Source organism: Maylandia zebra, linkage group LG14, assembly GCF_041146795.1.
Source record: "Maylandia zebra isolate NMK-2024a linkage group LG14, Mzebra_GT3a, whole genome shotgun sequence".
NCBI lineage: Eukaryota > Metazoa > Chordata > Actinopteri > Cichliformes > Cichlidae > Maylandia > Maylandia zebra.
In genome coordinates, this window is record NC_135180.1 from 39,187,294 (window position 1) to 39,210,308 (window position 23,015).

General features: G+C 47.5%; 1 protein-coding gene across 5 annotated transcripts in view; it reads left to right on the plus strand.

The window, feature by feature from the left end:
• The window catches only part of exoc3l2b (exocyst complex component 3-like 2b), a 38,533-nt gene that overhangs the window by 1,119 nt on the left and 14,399 nt on the right, over nucleotides 1-23,015 (plus strand). For 2 of the 5 annotated variants that reach the window (XR_013093041.1, XM_076873516.1), the window contains exons 1-3: nucleotides 6,574-6,714; nucleotides 17,478-17,975; nucleotides 18,398-18,621. Coding sequence is in view for 1 of the 5 variants with exons in the window: in XM_076873516.1 (XP_076729631.1) it covers nucleotides 17,515-17,975; nucleotides 18,398-18,621 (685 nt within the window). In the remaining 4 variants the exon portion in view is untranslated. Of the gene's footprint in view, nucleotides 1-1,560; nucleotides 1,614-6,573; nucleotides 6,715-15,933; nucleotides 16,153-17,477; nucleotides 17,976-18,397; nucleotides 18,622-23,015 lie in introns of those variants that run through there. The other 3 variants (XR_013093042.1, XR_013093044.1, XR_013093043.1) reach the window with 3 other exon arrangements.

Sequence of the window (23,015 nt, forward strand, 5' to 3'; positions counted from 1 at the left end):
TTGTTGAGCTGACAGAAACACTTAAAAACGTTGCTCCCTTTGTGCTCGCTCCTCTTCTGTAGGGTCAGCTCCACGCTGACGCAAACAGTCGCTCAGGTGTTGGGCCGAGACAAAGTCAACTCTCTGTGACGTCTTTGACGCGACGTCTCCTTGTGATTCGTACATGAACAGCGCTGCCTCACTGTGACTCAGATACGTCACACCTAAAGTAACGAGAGTGTTTTTAAAATGTAGGGAGTAAAAGTAAGGAGCAGTCAGAAACACAAATACTCTAGTGAAGTACAGATGCCTGAAATTCTACTTAAGTACCGTAACAGAGTATTTGTACTTTGTTACTTCCCCCCAATGTATGTGATCCACATGATCAGAATCACTCTCTGTGACAGTTTTTTCCCTTCACCTGCAAAATGTGACGACATGAATTTAAGCTAACTAGCAATTGCCAGTGTTCATACACCTCTCTGCATTTAATCATTACTTATTATTAACCTCTGTCTGTCTTCCACAGCATGTCTTTATCCTGTCTTCCTTCTCTCACCCCAACCAATCACAGCAGATGGCCCCGCCCCTCCCTGAGCCTGGTTCTGCCGGAGGTTTCTTCCTGTTAAAAGGGAGTTTTTCCTTCCCACTGTCGCCAAAGTGCTGCTCATAGGGGTCATATGTTGGGCTTTTTCCTTGAGGCGACTATGATTTGTTGTGATTTGGTGCAATCTAAGCTAACAGCTTAGGTTTTCCCAGCACTGCAGAGTAGGGCTGGGTTTTGATAATCGATTGATCGATCGATTGTGGCTTGGATAACGTTTTAATATAAATTTATTTTGCCCAAAATTCCAGAATCTGAGGTTAAACCTCACAAAATTTCAGCAACCACCAAACAGTAAAACAGTAAATGAGAGCAGGAACACGGATTCTGCACAGAGACGTAAACACAAAGCTCAGACCCTCCGACGGAGCAGGATCAGTGAGATGTCGCCTTTCTCACCGACGGCACGGACACGGTCGGGGCTGAAAGCCGACAGCTCGCTGATTCTGATGTTTCGGCGGGTCAACGTTTTGTGTTCACGCCCTTTATGCGCTGATTCTAAAGCTGTTAGTTTGATGTCTCTCCAAACAAGATTGACTGAACCAGCAGCAAAAGAAGATCCAAACTGCGCTTCACATAAACATCCTCATGATAAAAATCACACTTCATGCACAGCTCTCTCGCTCTCTGTACTTCAACAACAGTTTCGGGTATAAAAATCTGTTTTCTGCATTATTCGCTTGCTTGTTACGCACAAGTCTACCATTGTTTACAGGCTGTCGGCCGCTGTTTGTTTCCTTTTACTTACTTCCGAAAAGAAAACCTAATTTCTGCCGTTCAATACTGAACGAATGTAAACTTTTTAAAATTATGCAAAATGCAAAACATTGTGTCTCTAGTAAAACCGCTGTAACTTCAGAGGTGATGTTCATATGTTGATTAATGGGTTTCTTTCGTTTTTGATCTACTGCAGAATATTTTTATAAAATCCCAGAACAGGAGAATCACCTTCATGTGTTTCTGTGTTTTATCTTCAGCTGCTTTGACACAAAGGCCTCTGCTGTGACGCACACACCTGTGATAAAGTCTCGTGAGTGTCAGCTTCCTTTTTATAGATACAAAAATATGTAAATGTGCTGATCTGAATTATAATATTTCTGACTGTCTGAGGCAAAATTTCCCAGATTCAAATCCAATTGAATCGAATCGATTCTAGAATCAGTGACGACACCCAGCCCTACTGCAGTCTGTGGAAACTTTGTTTTTCACATGAATGTGCGGGGAGTGAGTTGCTTTGGGGGGCGACCTCTGGTGGACGTTGGAGGAACTGCAGTTTCAGTGACTCGGATTCAGATTTGCAGGCTGAGGTTGATGCGTCCTTCTGGATCAAGCATAAAAAACGTACTTTATTGCAGTGGCCGGTTGAAGGTGGTCAAACTGAGTTTCCTGTATTATTCTGGAACGTTCTCTGTGAACGAGTCTGCTGATTGTCTGGTTCTTAAAAGTAGCCCAATGCTGATGTGACGTGACTTGTTTTGGCTGATTTACCGTTCAGATCTAAGCTGCATTAAACACCTGAAGGTCACAGCAGCACACGCTGACACTGGGCTTGTGAAATCGTTGCCATTTTTGTGGAAGAGTTTCGATTCTCGACTCCTTGGCCGGTGAAACTGGAAGAAACAGCAGCAGCAAAAACAAAACCACACTGACTGTACGGACTTCTCTCTTTGTGCCCCACTGACCTGAAACCAGCTCTTTTATTAAATCTGCAGCTGCTGACTCGGCTGCGCAGCTTTCCCTTCACATTGACCGTTTCACAACGCTGGTGTGAAATTTTGGAGAGTCCGGCGCAGATCTGGAACAAGCTGAGACGTATCTGTTTGAGTCATCGAGCTCTTTGTCTCTGGGATTTTCTCTCATGAAACTTGCATCCAAAGATTCGTCCACAGTGAAGATGATCAACACTCACGTATGACATTTAACACAAACATGAACCATCTCAGCCAGGTTCTTATCTGCAGCTGATTCAGGGTGGTGGGGGGGACAGGTGACTCTCAGGGCTAACACAGAGAGACAGACAACCACCCACACCCACAGCCCGTTAGCCCAAGCCCACGCATGACTGTGGGAGGAAGCCACAGGAGAACCCAGCCAGCCAGTGGATTCAAACCCACAACCTTCTAGTGGCAGCAGTGCTGACCACCCCGTGCTCCTCCTCACGGTGGGATGGGTGATCCTCGCTCTCTGCTCAGATTTAAGTTCCCACTCCCCTGATGGAGCTCCTCCCCCTCGCCGTGTCTGCGATTCTTCCACGACGCTGTGGAGGCCATCACAGAGCAGCCAGCTGATCTGAGATCAGAGAGAAGGACTGATGCTGAGCTGCAGTTTGATCAGATAAAGGACTCACACAGTTTTAAAGGTCGGAGACGTAAGAGTTACCAAAAAGAAGCACTAAGGAGGTTAATCGGGTATTCATCGACCCTCAAACATCTGTGAACATCTGTGATTGATCATTGACAGCACATGTCATCATCATTAAAGGATCCAGGAGGATAACTGCACACGCTCAGGAACACTTCCAGAAACCAGCGTGGAGGTTACAGCTCCATCATGCAGAGAAGAAGCCACATGTGACCACGATGGAGAAACAGCCTCATCTCCTCTGGACCAATGCTCCTTCAAAACTGATCCCAGGTCAGATGAATCCGGTGCATTTGGCCGAAAACTGGAGCCACGTTCTTGTTCTGTTTATAATTATTTATTCCACATTTGTGCGGCTTGTCGACGTCAGCTGGGTGTGAAACAACGTTTAACCCAAACCGTTATCACCTCATAAAACACGCGGACTTTCTCCTCCCGTGATGCGTTCCAGGTGCCTCGGAAAACTGAGCTTCTTTGCTGGAGCGAGTCGTTTCAGGAAAATGAAACAAGGGGAAAAAGAGGAACGATTGATCCAGAATGTGTTGATCAGAAGTGAGGAAATCATGGAGACTGCGGTGAAAGGTCATCTGTGAGTGAGGGCAAGGTCACCGGGGTCAGTGTGTGTGTGTGTTTGCTTTGACTTGTGTTGAAAGCAGTTAATGAGTACTGTGAGACCTCTTTTGTGAGGTGTTTACCAGCTGATGGATGACTCCCAGCCAGGAATGTAACACACACACACTCGTTTTCATATATTAGCGGGGACCTCTCATCGACATAGTGCTTCCCCTACATGCTCACCATAACCATAACCTAACTGTAACCCTGACACTAAGCCACACCTTGAGCCTCAAACATTACCTTCAAACTCGTGGGGACGGACACTTTGTCCTCATAAGTAACTTTTGGTCCCCACAAGTATAGTAGCATGTCAATTTCTGGTCCTCACAAAGATGTCTAAACACGTACACACACACACTTCAGAGGACATTACACTGACTTCCATTTGCTTCCTGCAGACTTCAGACTTTCCCTTGAGGTCTAACTTTAGCTCTCGCGTTCTTGGTTTAGTGAAAAACAGAAAGAACAAAGGAAAAGTCCAACAAAGAAAGAGTAAGACAGGAAGTGAGTGTGTATGCTGTTGAATTAGACATGAAAAGCTGAGTGTTGGTGTTTCTCTCCACCTGTGCTCATGCGTATATACTCGCTGTGCTGTTCCAGCAGCTGAGGTTGACCTGATCTGTAAGCTGCACAGTGGAGCTGGTGGTGTCCCTGTCAGACTGGAGGCGTGGGGGGAGACTGCTCTCAGTCATTTATTTAACAAATATCCTGATAAAACTGCACCAGACACACAGATTTAGACACAAAGCTAAAACCTGAAGGGGGGTTTGTGGAGTAAACAGTCAAAGGTTTTCCTGCTAGTATGAGGTGAGAAAGTACAAACAGCAGTTGCACTAATGAGACTAATAAGACTGTCACAACACGCTTCACATGTATTAAAGATCAGTGTGTTCCAGCAGACGCACAGTCTTACGTTCATGCTTCAGCTGTGGCCAATCATGGCCTAAAAATCAAGACAAGCTAACGTTTAAAACAAACCAGAGCCGACCTGATTGGCTGAGGGCGGCGGTTTCAGAGTTCAGGAGCTACAACCTCAAAGCATCTTTTCCAAGCGCGTGAGAGTCTCATCAGCAGCTTTCATCTGCAGCAGGACAGGAACTGATCACATATCCGTGCTTTACTGAAGCAACTGATGAACAGTGTACACGCACGCACGCACACGCACGCACGCGCACACACGCACACACACACACACACGCACACACAGTGTGATTTTGTTGCTGCTGAATGAAAAGTGACCGTTTTCTGTGAGGAGGCAGCGTGACTTTGAGAGTGAAAGTCAGAGTGTGACTTTAGGCAGACCTGAGGGGGGAGTGGCCTCGAGCGGATCGCTCTGTGTGTCGGTCCTGAGGTGAAGGTGATTTCAGCCCGCTGTGCTGAGTCCGAGGACTCTCTGGTGCTTCCCGTCTGTCTCTGCTGCTGCGAAAAGTCTCCAATGCCCCAAAACAAACACGGGAGAGAAACGCAGCAGCACACACAAGGAGCAAACCGGTGATTAATGTGTTTGGGGCAACAAATCCACCAGATCAGGAACACAAAATACAAATCTACGGAGGGCCAGGGGGAAAAACATCACATCTGACAAAAAACAAAAGTTCCAGCATGAATTTAAAAGGTATCGACAGTTCTCCTCAGCCACAGGGGCGCGGATAGGAGGGGGGCAGGGGGTGGAACCGCCCCCACTGAATCGTGATACCACAGGATGAGAGCGAGGATAGGACCTGCAGGAATGTAACTGAGTACTTTGCTCAGGTTTAATGTACTTGTACCTCATTTAGTATTTCCATGTTATACTTACAGCGTTTCCTGCATGTCCTGAGTATAATCACTGCACCTCGTGGAGCTTTTGTTGCTTATTATTTGGCAAAACAATTACATCAGAATCAGAATCAGAATCAGAATCAGAATGGGGTTTATTGCCAAATGTTGAGCAGGTTTACAACATTAGGAAATTGCTGCGGTGCTTCAGTGCAAACATGCTGTCATAAATAGCACTTAAATAGACATGGAAAAAAATAAAAGTAGGGATAAGAATTAAAAGTGCTACGTGGAAAGATATGTGCATGAGTGCAGGTGGTGATCAGTGCCAAACATAGAATGATGCAGTGACACAGCGTAGGGTCATGTGTTAGTGGCGGGAACAGTCATGTGGTTATTGTTCATGTGTCCAACAGCAGAGGGGAAGAAACTGTTCTTATGGCGAGAGGTTCTGGTGCGAATGGACCGGAGCCTCCTGCCTGAGGGGAGCAGGTCAAACAGACTGTTGACTGTTTGACCTACATTATTATAGACCGAGCTACTGAACAATAAGTCATTAAAATAATTAGAAAATGCTGAATTAAAGAGATTTGCACTTTAATAAATCAGAAATTCTGATACAGTAATGCCATATATTTACTTTAGTTACAGATGTGAACAGTTTGTTTAAATCAGGTCTAAATGTTTTTTTCCACTTTGTAAAACAATCCTGAGATCATGTTTAAATTCTTATAGTTTTATCTTGTCACATAATAAACAGGACCAGGGCTGCATACGTGCTTCAAAACTCCAGTTTAATACAATTATTCAGTATTTCGGACTAAATATTCAGAGTTCCTGTAACCCCCCCACCCACCCCCCGTGCTGCATTCTTGGCCTCTTTGTTACGCTGTTGTTGAGCCTGCGGTGAGCGGGATGAAAGTGCTGATGGTCGCACATCAGCGGGACGCCGCCGAGTCACCGGCGAGTCTGATCGCTGTTAAATGAACAGTGTTGGTTTGTGTGCCAACTGTGACGTCAGCACAGTGTTTATGACCCGCAGCACCCGACCATCTTCATCTTCATCATCATCATAACAACAGCAATTATAATAACAAAGTCAGTTTGTTTTCATGGATTCATTAGACTTGTGTGTGTGACACACGTCATATATGATATTATCACAGCGATAAAGCGTCAGCGGTCTCTGACCTATCACTGCGCAGCTCCCGTTGCGATTGCGAAATTTCCGGCCGTGCCTGAAGGCAGCACCCCCTCCTCCTCTGTGCGTCTTCAGTCCCAGAGCCGCAGCTTTCTCCTCAGAGTGAGTCGAGCTTTTCTGCGCTGTCTCTTCGCCCGGTGTCCGGCTCCTGGTGACAGTGTGACCCGCCGCTCCGCCACCATGTCCCCGCGCTGTGAGTAACGAACACCCGCTGATGGAGCAGCGGACACGGAGAGTTTATTATTTGTTAGAATGATTTCAGATGCAGAGAAGTGAAAGTTTTCGGGGTTTTGAGCAGAAACTAAACATGACTGAATTTAAAGTGAAGATTGGATTTAATTTATTCGGATCGATCAGTGATATTAGAAAAGACAGGAAGTGACACTTTGTACTTGGCAGCCGTAAAAGTGAAAAGCAAAGACTTTTAGCTGAAACTGGATTTGTGGGTATTTGCAGTAAATGTACGTGCGGCCCATTATTGACGGTTCCTGGCAGCTTGTGAGTCTGCTTCTTTAGAGGTCAGCTGAGGTCAGAGGTGTTTCTGCTGCACTACAGCTCCCTCTGAGTCCTGAAGCTGCAGTCCACAGTCTGAGGTAGCAGGTGTGACCGTGGCAGGAAACGTCACTGATTAACTGAGTGCAGGTGAAAGATTGCTGCAGATCACAGGTCCACGTGAGCCTCCTGATGTCTCCGTGGGTGTTGTACAGCTCACTGGGGGACTTTTCCGTGCTGCTCTCTGATTGGCCTGAGGCTTCTGCTCCTCCTTACATGTGTTTTTAAAAATTCTTTGATTTCTTTAGAGCAGCTTTGCATGATTCAGAGTTCAGAATAATCCTTCTATTTCTTAACCTTTGTCCGAAACCACCTGTTTTAGTTTTAGCCCCTCCCACTACAACCACGGGTCCTTTGAAGCCAGCTTCTTATTGACTCTCTCCTGCAGGTGTGCCCACGGATGACCATATCAGGGGTTGCCCCTCTCGGTGACGCCTGTGGAGAAGTTAGTGTTTAGAGCAGTTACACCGACCCTGCTGAACAAAGATTTGCATCTGTGCTGATTACAGAGGACTCTGTTTAAACCTGCAACAGCGTTTATTTTCAGTACAAACAAGGTGAAGTCAAACAGCGACAGGTACAGAGCAGCGTGATCACACGGCGTCACCATGACGACAGAGCCCAGCAGTGTCAGAGGATACAGGCTGAAGCCCCGCAAACTCAGAAGTCAGTGAACGCAGCACGTTCCTGCTTTTTCCCATTAGTGCTGCAAACAAACAGAAGAATGCAGACTGATCAAAGTCCAGGCTTTGTCTTTATTTGTCCTTCACACCTTTCTTTTATCGTTGCTTCACCTCCCTCCTCCTCCTCCTCCTCCTCATCTTTATTCAGCTCAGTTGTTTCAGAGGCTGAAACGCTGCAGGCTTTTAATGAAGCATTAAGAAACTGTCCACTGTGATGGAAACATGGACGCTCCTCCCCCGCTGCTGACTGTCACATTTTAACTTCCTGTTGAGCCATGTGCAAAAACAAAGCAGATATGACAGATCTATGAACTTCAGTTTCTGTGCGAGCCCTTCTGCCCTGCAGAGGAACTGTTTTGACCTTTGACCTCCCTACTGTCGGGCATCCAAACTGCTGATAGCCTGCTGATGACTCCAAGCTGCGATCTTAACCGAGTAGTTTTTTGCTCACAGCCAAACGTTGAGTAAAACAAAGTAATAAAAAACGTGAAGACCAAGCCTGAAAGCGCGCCAGCTCTCCGGACGTCTGATAAAGTTTATCGCCGCGTATATTAAAGCTGCTCAGTTGTGGCAAACAGCCTAATCACAGTGATTTGGTCGGTATTGCAACGTCCATTATTTGACGTGATTATTCATTAACCCAACAGACAGATATGGAACTTAAGACGCTTCCTTTCCAGGTATTTCTTTTAAATGTGACTCAGACAGCTGGAGTGCAGGTGGAGGAGGGCGCAGGAACACATACCTGTGTTCCATCTTTTGCACATCTTTGAAAACAAGGTTCTTTTATTTTGAAAATTCATTATGTGTCTGGCTTCCTGTCCTCCTCATCTGCTCTGTGCAGGCAGATGTGCAGATTTGTTTCCACTGATACTGCAGCACGTCTGATGGCATTGTGACGGTTGTGTTCAGTGTCAGGTCAGCTTGGGTGGGTTCTGGTTCTCAGGCTCAGACCAGTGAGTGTTTTTCACCCTAACGTCCGTCTCGCAAGGCGGAAAGGTCACCTGCAGCTCCGGCTGTTGGAACAGTATTCGAGGACCTCGGTAACGAGGGATCAGGGCGAGAAACATCAGAGGAAACCGCAACACTCTTGCTCCACCAGCAAAGGATCTCGAGCTGGTTGCCTCCCAGTGAGGAGGCTGCTGGTTAAGCGAGTGTTTCTGCAGGTGGGCGTGAGAGAAGGATACAGGGACCCTGTGATGGATTTTGATGGTGATTATTTCTGATTCGGAGCTGTTCAGTTTCAGGACATTAGCCTACATTCATGCTTTTAACTGGCTGTTGCTGTGATTGGTTGTTTTGCTGTCAGGAGGTTTGATCGTGTGCTTTAAAAGGCGTTTGCTGTTACCTGTGGACGTTCGTCTGGATGAACTGAAGCAGTTGGTGGTTAACCAGATAACCAGACCATGTAATGGTAACCAGCTGCTAACCCACTCCTGCTGCTACCTGTTAATACGTACATTGTGGTTCGGACCTGGATATTTAGCTAAGGTTGGAGCTGGTTTAAAAAGTCCACAAAGTTTCAAACGTGGAAGCAGCTCAGCGTTACCTGCTGACCGTCCTTCACCTGACCCGTAACAATTAAACAAATAAGTGCTTTAAGAGGAAGTGCTGTCGTCTAACGACATAACAACCAATCAGAGCGTAGCTTTCACCCCACTGATCCAGCTGAGTGCTAACCCTTCAGCTGTTGACTCATGAGGACACAGTGAGCTGTGACCATAAACCAGAACTATGGGAATTCAGGCATGTGCAAACAGACTGACGGGTTAGATGCTGGCCCGTGGACGTTTTATTGGTCATCAGCAGCACAGGCACACCTTCGCTGAGCGCTCATTCAACTTTGACCTTAATAAACTTAAACCTGAGCGGTCCAATCAGCGCAGCTCCCGCAGCATCAAGTCTGCACACGAGCCGGAGAAAAACGTCTGGGAAACTGAGTTAAAGGATGATGGATTTGGCTCCATGCAGGCTGTTGGGTAACATGATGTTGGGGGGGAGGGAGGGGGTGATTGCCAAAGTAAAACCAGAGTTTGAGACTTTCTGCTTCGATCTGATTCGCCGGAGCGCAGCCATAAAAGCTGATTCGTGCTTTATCGCCACGAGCTGATTAAAAACATATAAAAGAAACAAATATTAACAGGGATTCAGATTTAAGACTGTGACTTCTAGAAGACACGAAGGTCAAACCAAAACAGGAAGTAAACACGAATAAGCATCCAGTTCAAAGCTTCTCTACAGTTTTCCAGCTTTTAGATGTCGTTTTCTGTGGATCCGTGACCCTGTTAAACATGACAGAGCTGATCCTGATCTGAACTCAGATCTCTCACACAGGTTGCACAACAGCCATCTGTAGATAAAAGTGCTGATGATGTGGGCTCAGGTGTCTCAGGTGTCAGATTCAGTCTGGCATGACAAAATCTTCCACCTTTCAGAAGATTTGGCCAACACACTCACATTCATCTCAGAGTTTTCATTCAGCCTCCAGCAGCTGTCCAGAGGATCAGAGATTTCTGCGTTTATTACAGCTTCGAGCTCTGACCAGCTGTCGTCCTGGAAACCTTCTCAGTTTGGTGCAGCAGCAAAATAAAAAGCTGCTTTCCAGATGTAAAAGAACAAAAAAAATGAAAACGTTTGAAAAGCAGCTGTGAGTGAGATGAGAAGCACAACACAGGAAGGTCCAAGCTTTCAAAATAAGAGCGATAGGACTAGTACATTAATCATGGATGGTGGATTTAAAAAAACATTAGTTGAAGTCTGAGCATCAGTTTGGTGACAGAACATCTGGACAGCTGGAGGCGCTTTAGCCGCTACCTTAGTGAGTTACTAGTGATTTGGTTCAGTTCTTGCTCTTACTTTGCATTAATGACCAGCTGTGGTCACACTGACACCAATCCCTTTATTAACTGCTCTGTTTTAGAGTTTGAGTTCTTTGAAACCAAGCAGACAGAAACGTTACAAACTGCACTCGTTTGCAGAGACGCGCGACTCGCCGCTACTTTATGTGCGATAAAAACAACTCGACACTCCACCTGCTCATCCAGATATGCTCAGGTCTGCCTCCAGACCCTCCATCGGGCTGCTGCATCCTGCTTTTAGTCAGAAGCTGCAACCGTAACATCGCTGATGCATGTTTTTAGCATCCTGCTCCGTTTAGTTTGGTGAATGAAAGGCTTGAAAAAGCCTTTTTAAACCATTGTTACCTGTGTGTGTGTGTGTGTGTGTGTGTGTGTGTGTGTGTGTGTGTGTGTGTGTGTGTGTGTGTGTGTCTGTGTGTGTGTGTGTGTGTGTGTGTCTGTGTCTGTGTGTGTCTGTGTCTGTGTCTGTGTGTGTGTGTGTCTGTGTGTGTGTGTGTGTGTGTGTGTGTGTGTGTGTCTCTGTGTGTGTCTCTGTGTGTGTGTGTGTCTGTGTGTGTGTGTGTGTGTGTGTGTGTGTGTGTGTGTGTCTCTGTGTGTGTCTCTGTGTGTGTCTCTGTGTGTGTGTGTGTGTGTGTGTGTGTCTCTGTGTGTGTCTCTGTGTGTGTGTGTGTCTGTGTGTGTGTGTGTGTGTGTGTGTGTGTCTCTGTGTGTGTCTCTGTGTGTGTCTCTGTGTGTGTCTCTGTGTGTGTGTGTGTGTGTGTCTGTGTGTGTGTGTGTGTGTGTGTATGTGCAGTACTTTTCCTTCATGCTGTGAGTGGGACATGAAGCTGTGCTGAGTACAGTCATCATTACACGGTCAGCTCTCCACAGCCACCTTTTCGCACACACAGGTTTTGGGAACTGTGACGTCTTTTTCAACATTTCGTCTCCACCTTTTCCTTCATCTCCACACGTAGAAGCAGCTTCATGAAGCAGGCTCTGGTGTAAATATTCCATCGTGTGTGTTTTTGAGCCGGGCTGCTCTGATAAAAAGAACTTTATGGCTCCAAAGTCAAACCCAGCTCAGACCGGCTGGGCGGGGCTGAGCCACGGTCATTACTTCACAGTTTTAAAGTCCAGGATTGCGTGTGTGTACGGGTGGGTTATTATCATGTAGCTCACAAAAGTAATAATAAATAAATCGATGGAATTTGTCTGAATTCGGTTCCTCTTCCTGCGCGCACGTGCTGCCCTCCTCAGCAGGAAGCTGTTTAACAGTCGGGACACAGCGAGGCCGGCGTGCACTCTGAGCTGCAGCTGCAGCGATAATAAGAACAGGCTGCACAGGTTAGCCTGCAGGCAGAGGACAGAAAAACAAGCCAGCGCTCCACAGATCGCTCTGAAACTCCAGGACACCGCTCGGGACGATTATCGAATTACCGTCACATAATATAACTGCTCTGATATGAGGTCACGGTTACCCACACTGCATCTGTCTCCCATTAAGGAAAAACTGTCAGCTCAGCATCGTCTGTGAGAGAAAGCAGCTGTTCAGAAAAATGTCCTCCCTGCAGAGAGGAACGTGCAGCTGGGACTGAAAGTCCTGCAGCAGAAGGCGCGTCGGTCACACGCATGGCAGCGCGGGGGTCGATGTCGGCTGACAGGAAGCTGCTGGCAGTTATGTTTACAGCGTCGCTGTGTATGAACCATTAATGTAGGAAACGAGGCAGCAGAGGTTTGGACAGTGCAGGCAGGGTGGTGTAGGTGGAGACGAGTGTCAGGGATGGATAGTGATGGAGAAGGTGGAGGCCGAGATGAAGACGTTCAGATGTTTATTGGGAGTGAGCGGCATGGACAGCACCAGGAATGAGTCCATCAGAGGGGCAGCTCAGAGTCCGAGAGGCTCAGATTGTTTGCACATGTGCAGAGGAGGGAGGGTGGATATGATGGAGCTGCCAGGCAGGAGGAGAAGGGGACGAGCTCAGAGAGCGTTGATGGATGGAGGGAGGCAGATGATCCGCTGGGGAGACATCGACAACGAGAGGAGAACTGGCCTGTGACTGGACCTCATTCATGTGTCCCAGTAAGAGCAACCTGCTGGGCTCGACAGCTGGTTTTCTCTTCCGTCCAGCTGAAGTGCAGACTTCCTCTCACATCACTGAAATGTCCTAAAGATGATTTCCTGTCTTGTTGGAAAACTGACGGCACCCACTGAGGGAAACTCCTCCCGCTGTGTCAGCTGACCGGCTGCAGCTCTGTGGGAACGCCGTCAGCCTGACGTCCAGAAACACGGCGAGAAGCTTCCGCATCAAACTGGCCACTTATCATTCCAGTCACTGAGCAGCAGATTCCCAGTAAAATTCCACCTCCGCCTGCTCACAGGCTCACTGTGTGTAAACACAACATGGATTACTGTGTGTGTGTTCACCTTTTGTCCCTTTGCAGAACAGAAACAAATGAAACACATGAATGAGCAGCGTCCCCGAGCAGACTGCACGACTGTAGCTGCTCGTGTTAGCTAACAGAGACCGCTGTGACTCCATCTGGACCCAAACGATCGTCTGTGGTGTGAACGTCCTGCTGATGTCAGCTGTAGCTTCTCGTGTTTGGGCTGCTTTACAGTCACAGTACTGAGAGCAGCAGTTGTGATCGTGCTCAGTGAAACTGTCAGCTTGTTGCCTTTGAAATGGTTGCTTTGAGGACTGAGACCAGCTCTGCGGTTGCAGTCAGTTCCTGTCTTCAAAGCGTCTTCAGTGCATCAGGATGGCAGCAAAACGGGCTGCGATTGAAGGGGTCAAGATGGCATCTGCATCCAATCAATAGCTGCGTCCAAATTCATCCTCCCAAGGCCGAGAAGACTGGAGGTTGTGAAATTGGACGTTCTAGCCGCTGTCTGGGTGGAGTTGAATGAACTCGGCCGTCTGCTCCTTGCTATCTGAATATAACAGGACGCTGGAGTAAACTCTCGACCGTCTCTCACTTCTGTTCAATCGGTTTTCTGTTTGACATTTATTCAGCTGTGTGAAAAATAACTTTAATCTCAGCCAAACAGATTCACTCAGGAACAAATCAAACACTGAAAAAAGCCAAACAATAACATTTTAAGTTATCTGAGTGACGTATACATCACGTTTAACCTGAGTAGTGACAGACGGCGGTGGGTTTGAAAACGATGAAGCCGGGAGTCCGGTGTTCTCACCCCGGTCAGCTATCGAGCGGGTGGGTAACAGATGTCTTCGAAAACGTCGAAGCACTTTTGCAAACATGTGATGTCCTGATAAATCTGCAGATATTTGATGTTTACACAGCTACTGTCTCGCCTTCAAATGTGTTAAGAGTTTATTTTGTGACCCAGAAAGACAAATAAGAGTAATTTTAAATAAGAGTAATTTTAAATAAGAGTAATTTTAAATAAGAGTAATTTTAAAACTGCCGCCAACGTTGGAAACTGGACTTGGCTGGGCCGCGCTATGAATTCTGGGATAGGTCGGGCCACGAAGGACACACCGACCCATCCTTCAAATTCGGGGGAATGAAGGACGCATTTGAAGCAGCCGTCGTCTCGTCGCTGTGACGGCCTCAGGAGGATGCAGCCCATGAATTTGTTCACTTGGCGAATAACTGTCGCCCCCTGTAAGAAAGCTCGTGTTACTGTTCTGCGTCTGCAGTGGGAACAGATTTGTTCGTCCGTTCTCGTGTTTGGGCTGCAGACATCCAGTCAGGCATCGAGAGTTTGAGCTCAAAAACATGAATCGATGATGAATGTGGGCAGGAAGCAGGCGATCAGCTGCCGGCCCTTCTTATGAAATGATTCCTGTTTTTGGACGTTCTGTTTCCTCCAGCAGACGTTAATCAGCTGATTATCTACACAGTCATTAATCAGCCGCTGAAGGTCAGGGCTGAAGTCTGTGCCTCCCTCTGATTGGTTATCTGCTCCTCTTCCTGGCTTCCTGTCTGTTTTGTGACACTGAAAAGGTCGCGACTCCTTCGCCTCCACGTGATGCTTAAACGCCGCGTTGAACTCGTCCACACGTGTGTGTGACGACACTGTGGAGCAGCGAGGTGTCTCTGAGGATGTGATGGATGGACGTTTGGATGACAGGTGGAACATCTAATCTGTACTCAGCTGTAGTCTGATTGGCTGGTGTTTTTGCTCCTAACAGACTTTTAGGATCTAAAATAAAACAGCACAGACAAAAACAAGCGTCAGATGCTTCATCTGTGAGACCAGGTGAAGCAGCATGACGGAGGTGAGCAGCGGCCTTAACTCAGAGACCGCAAACAGAGCTCCAAAGCTTCAATCTCATGTGGGCCAAGCCAGTAAAACCAGTCGCGCTGCTCGATTCTCCCTTCCATCGCTGATTTCTGTGTTTGAGTTGGGCCACAGACAGACGTTAAAGAGCTGAATTAGGATGTGCACTCGGCACCTTTGTGTGGATTCTGTCGCTGAACGCACGTCTGCCTGTGTAGTAAAGTCAGTGTCCTCCCAAGTGATGGAAACAGGACTGTGAGGGCGCACTGGGAGCGGATGTTGTTCATGTTGTTGGTTTCCAGTCTCACCAGCTCAGGACACGCTGCTGCTGCCAGAAATAGACTCCCTCTCACACACACACACACACACACACACACACACACACACACACACACACACACATGTGAGGAAAACAGTGAAGAAAGCCAGCAGGCTGAAGTGGGAAGTGATTCAGTGGTGTTGGTTCCATAAATACCCAGCAGCCCTGGCGGCAGGCTCAGGAAACCCATGCGGAGCCCAGTGGCGCTCACACACAGCCTGTTTTCTTCAAGAGGGTCGCAGGGCATCGCGGAAGCTTCTGGACACAAACAATAGGAGCGGAAAGGACAACGATAGTGTGACAGGCAGAGGCGAGGACTCCTGGGCCCACGAGGCGGGGCCCGGGTACAGCCTCCAGACCGCCAGGAGCGGGTTGGCAGGGGGACCAGCGTCGGATCGGGGGTTGGGGGGTGGTCAAACACGGAGAAATCAAGTGGTGTGAATGTTAGGACTGTTGTATGCAGTCTATGGATGCAGCTTCCCGTAGACTGCATCCAGGTTGGCCGATAATCTGGGATCAAATCCAGTTCAGGTCCTGTGTGTGTCCATGTTTCAGTCTGAAGGAAGTCTGCTTCAGTTTTCAGCACAGACGTGTTAAAATCGCAGGTGGAGTTTACAGAGTGGACATTAATGAGTGCCGCGCTGGTCGAGGGCACATTTAATCATTACAGGGTTTCCCATGAATCATTACCGAGCGGCTGCCTGTTAATGTTTGCAGAGTTTATGAGTCTTTGTCTTCAGGCTTTATGGTTTTGGGAACATGTGACACCAGCTGCTTTACGACAGGATCTGCTCGCTGTCATTCTGCTGCCGGGCTTACCGGCGCCTCAGACTGCTGACATTATTTCAGAAGACCCCTGCCGGCCAATCGGAGAGCTCGATTTCTGTTAGAGCGTTCTGAAAACGTTCCTGAAGAGGTTCAAAGGAACCTGCAGCATCCGTGATAGTCAGGTGTGTCCTGATGTGCGTCAGAGCACCTTCGTCCTCCTGTAAGTCATCAAAGCTGCTATCTTTGAAGAACAATTTATCTTCTGTTCTCTGACAGCCGCAATCTGAAAATCAGCACGACACTGGGCGGCTCTGGAAACGCGTCTCAGCGTAAAGACCTGACAGTTTTTCTCATCGGGTGGAAATGAAATATTCAGCCTTTTCTAAATGTTCCTGCATTTGTAAACAAATACCGGCACATGGAAGAGGAAGTCTCGGCATGGATGTCCGCTGGCTGCATCGAAAGCCCCAAAATATCAGCTGTTATCCCCAGAGGCAAAGTCCTGATATATCCGACGCTGCCTGCTTGTTTACAGGGTTATTCCTGTTGTCTGTCGGAGGCTTCCCCGCGGTTTCATGCAGGTTTTCAAAGTCTGCGATGAGTTTGAGCCAAAAAGAAGGAACCTGCGCCTCAGCCGTGTGGGTGTGGCCACCATCAGAGTCCACATTAAAACTAACTGTGTTATTATTGCTGTTTTATCATGTGATTATATTTATGATGCACACGAACCAATCTTCCACATCAAGGTCAAACTGACAGCTCGGGCATCTTCGGGTAGGAGGCGGATGTGTTGCCATGGTCACCGACCATCACTACACCGTGAGTGTGACCTCTGCGTTATCAGAGCAGCTGTCAGAGTGTAACCGACAGCCTACGTCAGGGTGGAGTCTTATCAGAGCTCAAACACTAAAAAAGTTACAAAAAAGCAGGTGTGTCCTTCAGGTGTGTCCCGTGGGCGATTATTCATCCTGATGAAACGAAATAAAATCTTCTGAACTTTTTCATTTTCAGCCTCAAACTTGATTAGTATTTTATTAGTATAGTGAGCATCCTTATCATATTGTAAAGATAAAGAACTAATATAATAAATAATAAAAGATGAACCTCAAATGTAATTTTCCAGTAAAACTAACAAGTTGATGAATAAACAGGTTTAATCGTGATTAAAAAATCGACGCAGTGACGGGGCGGAAACGTGTTTTTCTTGTTGCGCTGATATCAATCAAAGCGCGTTACGATGTTTTTCTTAATTACAGAGCATCAGCAGCAATGATCCGTTTCTAGCAGCTTATACGTCAGTAACTGTGAGAACGGGATTTGTGCGATGGTTTTTCTGACGAGGAACGTGAGACACAAACAGCAGACTCTGGTCTTCGCCCACCAGCAGGGGCTCTGGAGCCAAACTGGTTCCTGTTTGGGCCTCTAACTTCTGACCTGTACATGATGAAAATTGTGACGATGTTTGTAGCTGAATCTGGTTTTGCACAATAGCGTTTTAATACCATCATGAAGCTTTGACGCCTCCCCCCTTCCTTCTTTTACCAGGTCTCTCCCTCCCTCTCCCCCCTCCCCCAGCTCCATCATGCCCATCTTCAAAAACCTCCCAGTGCGCCTAAAAGGCGGTCCGACTCTAGACAACGCCCTATTCATCCGCAGGATGAGCCTCAACATCACACCCCGCCATCATAACCCCTTTGACAATGATGACGACAGTATCCATGGTAACGGGGGCCATGGCAACCACTGGTCACCCGGCAGCTCCCTGCTGGACGGCGATGTGCCGAGGGACCGCAACCCATTTGAGGATGAGGAGGATGAGAACGAGGCCAACGAGGGGAAAAAAGGAAGCGGAGGAGGTTCGGTGAAGGGTTCCTTCAAGTTCATGTCCCCGCTGAAGAGCCTCGGGAAGCTGGGGAAGAACCTGAGGATGTCGGGAAAGAGTGCCACGCTCTCCCCACAAGGGTCGCTGCAAGGGTCGCCCTCACCTTCACCTTCTCAGAAGAAGAAGAGAGGAAGGAGGAGTTCTGAAGGAAGTCTGCTCAGGTAAACGTGGGATTAGAGTAATGGCGATGAAAGATTATGAATGGGCTGAGTTTGTAAGGACGAAATGAAGGATTCACACTGACATTCAATATAGAAGATAAGAACTTGGAAGGGCATTTGTGAATGTTTAGATAGGAGATTACAGGGATCTGTTAGAGGAATTAAAAATCTGTCAGTGTAACGTGGCTCAAGGGGAAGGAGGATTAGAGGCCTTGATGTGGACGAGGTGGAACGATAAGCTTTCTGTTTTGGCGAGTTCTTAAGTTCCAAGTTCAAGATACAAACAAAAATTATGAGATTAGTAAAGTAAAAGTGTCAGCGGGTAGAGACCTCTGTGGGAACTGTGGCGGAGTTTGGTCCGTGGGGGGTAGTTGCTGGACTCGTGACAGTCTCTGACCTTTCTCTTTTTGTCTTCACAAAAGGTTTGCAGGAAAATATCGTGACCCCTCCCGTAAGGAATCGTTAGCCAACGGTGAGCTGAACTGTTCGGAGAGCGAGGGCGACTCGACCAGCCGCCGCGTGTCCTTCATGAGGATGGTGGGCCTGGGGAAGACGAAGAAGGAGTCCATGACTGACCAGTCGTCCCAGGGTCCCGAGGACCAGTCGGTGCCGGTGGAGGAGGTTAAACCCAGAGAGCCACTGTCGGGTAAGAAGTCCTGGCTCAGCACGGCAGAGACACGAACTAGTTTTTTACAAATATAAAAACTTATATTAGGTTTAAGTTTACGGTATCAGAAATACCACGCTTAAGTCCTGACAACATGAGATCGACCCAAGATAATCAGATTACTTTTGTCACACGGTTTGACATGGTTCAGATGTCACTTCCTGTCGATTCCACAGCTAAAAGCTTCTATTGTTAGACTAAACACTTTCCAGTGTCACCACTATGACAGGACATTGTACCAGTGGAAGGAAACTACAGATGCGTTGGCATGTCCACCCATCCAAGAACAACTGTTTGTGTTCTCAGCTGTTTCTGGGGTTTCAGATTCCAGTGAGACCATCAGCCACAGTCAATCCTTCAACTTACTCCAAGCTGCACACAAGACACAGATATTCTGTCTCCAGACGTTTTCAGTAGCAGCGTTATCGTCCCGTTCACAGCCCGATCTGATCGGCGCATGTCGGCAGCCTGTGGCTATTTTAAACACGGACGCTGAAAATCAGTGGATGGAGAGGGTCGATGAGGAAGGTGATATCATGGCCAACTGGGTGACGCTGAGATGCTGTAACACTGGAATGTGTGTGTGTAATGTCATAAGTACTGGGCCGGTCATGGAAACTTTGTAAGGGCGTCTATTGTTTATCACACCCTGTTTACGCTGCCATTTGGTAATGAATGATTCAAGAGTGTGTGTGTGTGTGTGTGTGTGTGTGTGTGTGTGTGTGTGTGTGTGTGTGTTCTCAGTTCCTCCACACCCTTGTTTGTATGGTCAAACGGCTTCTCTGCTGCACTGTGTTTGTTTTCATCAGCAGTTATTCTGTCAGTTATTTTCTCGTTCGTGAAGTTTAGAAATCAGTGAATGTTTTTGGCAGAAGGAGTCGCAGTGATATGAAATGTGTTGGACTCTGGAATTCTGGGATTTCGAGGCTGAAATTTCAGTCCAGTTTTATTTGTACAGCACCAAATCACAACTACAGTGCTTTATATTGTGATTTAGACCCTACAATAATACATACAGAGAAACCCAACAATCACATGACCCCCTATGAGCAGCACTTTGGCGACAGTGGGAAGGAAAAACTCCCTTTTAACAGGAAGTGTTAGGGAGTTTTTATTGTTTTATTTGCTTATGCTTCAAAAGTTATGTTACACATATTTCACCAGACACAGTTTTCTGAAGAAACAGGAAGCTGACCCTGTGACACTGGGATTTGGGACAGGAAGAAACCTCCAGCAGAACCAGGCTTAGGGAGGGGCGGGGCCATCTGCTGCAAGAGGAGGAAGACATGTCTGTGTTTGACTTTAGCTGCTGATCGGCAGCTCGTGCTGTTTGTTTGGTACCTGAGGATGAATTTACTGGGTCATCTACAGAAGCAGAACCTGCAGTCGCTTCTCAGATTGAGGTGAGCAGAGAGCTCTGGATGCTCAGGTGCGGGCTTGTTTTCAGATGCTGCTAAACCACCGTATCAGCGGATCAGGTTGCCGCTGAGCGTGTGTGTCTCTGAAAGTACAAATGGTCCTGACTCCTATAATCCTGTTTGGCAGTGAAACAGAACGCAGACAGAGCTGCACCGGGTCAGGCTGGCCTGAGAGAAAGAAGGACTTTACCTTTGCTTCTGTCTGAACAGACAGCAAACACCTGCCGATCAACATCGAGCAATAAAACACCTGCAGAGCAACAGTCGAACAAATCAGGACGAGCACAAACGCAAACTGAACACCTGCACAAGTAAAAAGGAGCCACAGAGCAGCTCGAGAGTCTCAGCCTGGATCTGTGGGAGCTTTCTTAAACCTGAAGGCTCTGCTCCTGATCAGAAAAGTGCAGTTGCACTGATTTGAAAACGTCACGGCAAAACACAAAAGTAGCAAAACGAGTTTGCTTTCTGAGGAAGAGCAAACAGTTTCACACAGCCTGTGCTTGGCTGTCGCGTCCAAAGCATTTGAATGCAGCGCAGCAGAAAGTGCCGCATTTCTCTGAGGTGTGATCCAGTGGAAGCACACAGTAGAGCGCTGCTGACCTGCTGCCTAATGATTTCCTGTGCTGAGTTCAGGTGCAGTCTGAGCCGTGCTGGGGTCTCGGCGCTGGTCCTCTTGGTTTGTTGTCTTCATGCGTGCTGGCTTTTTATCTAAGCATGCAAAGCTGGCAGATGTGCATCAGCTGCTCTGCACAGCAGGTATGCATCAGAACAGGGCGCCGAGCAACAGCACGCCACTGATCGCCGGCCCTCTGTGATTATATAACGCTCGCTGCCTTCGTTAGATAAGAACAAAGGCTCACAGATCGACACGTTTCATATAAATTAAGAAATGATCAAGTTGAGCATTTTTAGGTCCCAGCATGAAACTTTTGTCCCAGTAAAATAAAACGTTCGGCCTGCTGTGCTGCAGTCACGTCAACCTGACAGAAACACCGAGGTCACGGGCGCTGTGGTTTTTGTTTTCTTCTTCTCTGCGCAGGTCGGCTGACCTCTCTGTCATTCCAGGACGGTTACAGCATGTTTCTGGTCATGTGGACGAGGACCGTCTGTGTTTGGTTCTTCGAGAAAGTCGAAGCGTGTTCGCCTTCTGAAGCTGAAACTCTGGAGTTTAAAGTTCAAGCTGAACGAGTTTGAATCGCTTCAGACTTCAGTGAACACAGAGCGACACGGTGCTACAGTCCGCTTTACTGTACATATATTTTACCACACTTTGTTTCTTCGCCAACAGTCCGGTCACCGTAGTAACGGTGATTGGAGCGAAGGTCACAAAGGGTTCGAGTAGTTGGCAGAAGGAGGAGGGGTCAGTAAAAGCCTCGAGGCCTCACAAAGGGGAGTGACGCGCCTTCATTACAGCCTTTTAGTTTGAAGGACTTCTTGGAAGTGACGGAGAGTGATGAAAGACCCGCTTCATGGAATTTACCCCTGACAAACTGCTGTGTGTGCTTCATTAATGCACGCTCATGTTACCGCTGCACGGCGGCTCCGCCGGCCGATTGTCGGCGTGTTGCTGCAGGCCTCAGGAAGAAGGTGAAATATGAAACAGGAAGTCCACTTTAATGGGTCTTAAAAGCCCCAAACACTCGATGCTCAGGTGTCATTCAGAGGTGAAGCAAGGACGTGTGAAGCTGTTTGGATCCACAAACACTAAAAAGCTCCCGTGTCTCCGCTCACGCTCACGAGGCGAGCTTTCACGTTTGAACACGAGAGTAAAACTCAGCATGTTTTTTTTAATACGGAGGTTCTGATTGGTGGACGTTTTGTTTCATTAGTTTGACTTTTTCTTTGATATTTGGCAGCGTCGCAGGGACGTCATTGACTGCCGTTCTCTTTGCTGCTGTCAGATTATGTATATTTTAGGGTAAAATTTAAGCCGAGTTTTATTGTCATCCCAACGATGTACACCCGAGTAGAGTAGGACGAAATCCTCCTGGATCAAAGTACAACTACACAGGAGTAAGATGTGCTTAGAAAAGAATGGGAATGAGACTAAATCAATACAATAGTCCACAGAGTGGAGCAGTGAAGCAGCCACGATGCTAGTGGCTTTCCAAATGCAGCGCAAGGTGTAGCCAATGACGCGCTCAGCGGTCGGCACAATCCTCTGCAGGGCTCTGCGGTCGGACGCGTGGCAGTCGCCTCAGGAAGTGCAGTCGCTGCTGGGCTCTTTTTATCACTGATGAGTCGAGAAAATAAAAGACTAACGTGAAAGTAAAGCAGTAAATCTAAAATTAGGACACGAGACGCGTCGTGGCCAACCATGAATGATGTGTTCATGGTTGGTGCAGGACAGTTAGAGGTTTTTCAGCGGCTGCACCATCCTGCTGACCAGCTATCAGCTGCTGGAGGACTTCCTGTCATTGGCCACAGTGGGCGGCTTATCTGACACCAGCGGCTTCACTGCTCTGCCAGCAAACACACACTTTTAACAGGAAACCTTGAGAGACTTCACAGGAAATCTGCACGGAGGCTGACGATAGATCAAAAGTCCATTTTCTTCTCTCCTTTTTCCATTTTTGTTTCTTTACTTGTCCAAATTGGATCTCTTCAGCTTTTCCTTGTTTCCTGGGATGTATCTCCACTGGTGGATATTCATATCAAACATGAATAAAGGTACTGAGGTGAGTGTATGTGAGCCCAAAGCACAGGCTGCTAAGCACTTAGTTTCCCTCGATTCCTTCAACTCTTGGATCTCTGTGAGCTCACAGAGGGAGGATGTTTCTAGCATGGCCATCTCAGATGCAAAGGCCCCACCCACCTGCTGTTCAGTGTGTGTGAGGGGCAGCAAATCAGAAGACAGTCATGTCCAAGAGGGAGAAGCTAAACCTGCTTATTTCAGACAGAGAGTGAACTCAGCAACAGTGACTTCACACTGTTGCTGAGTTTTATTTATTAGCA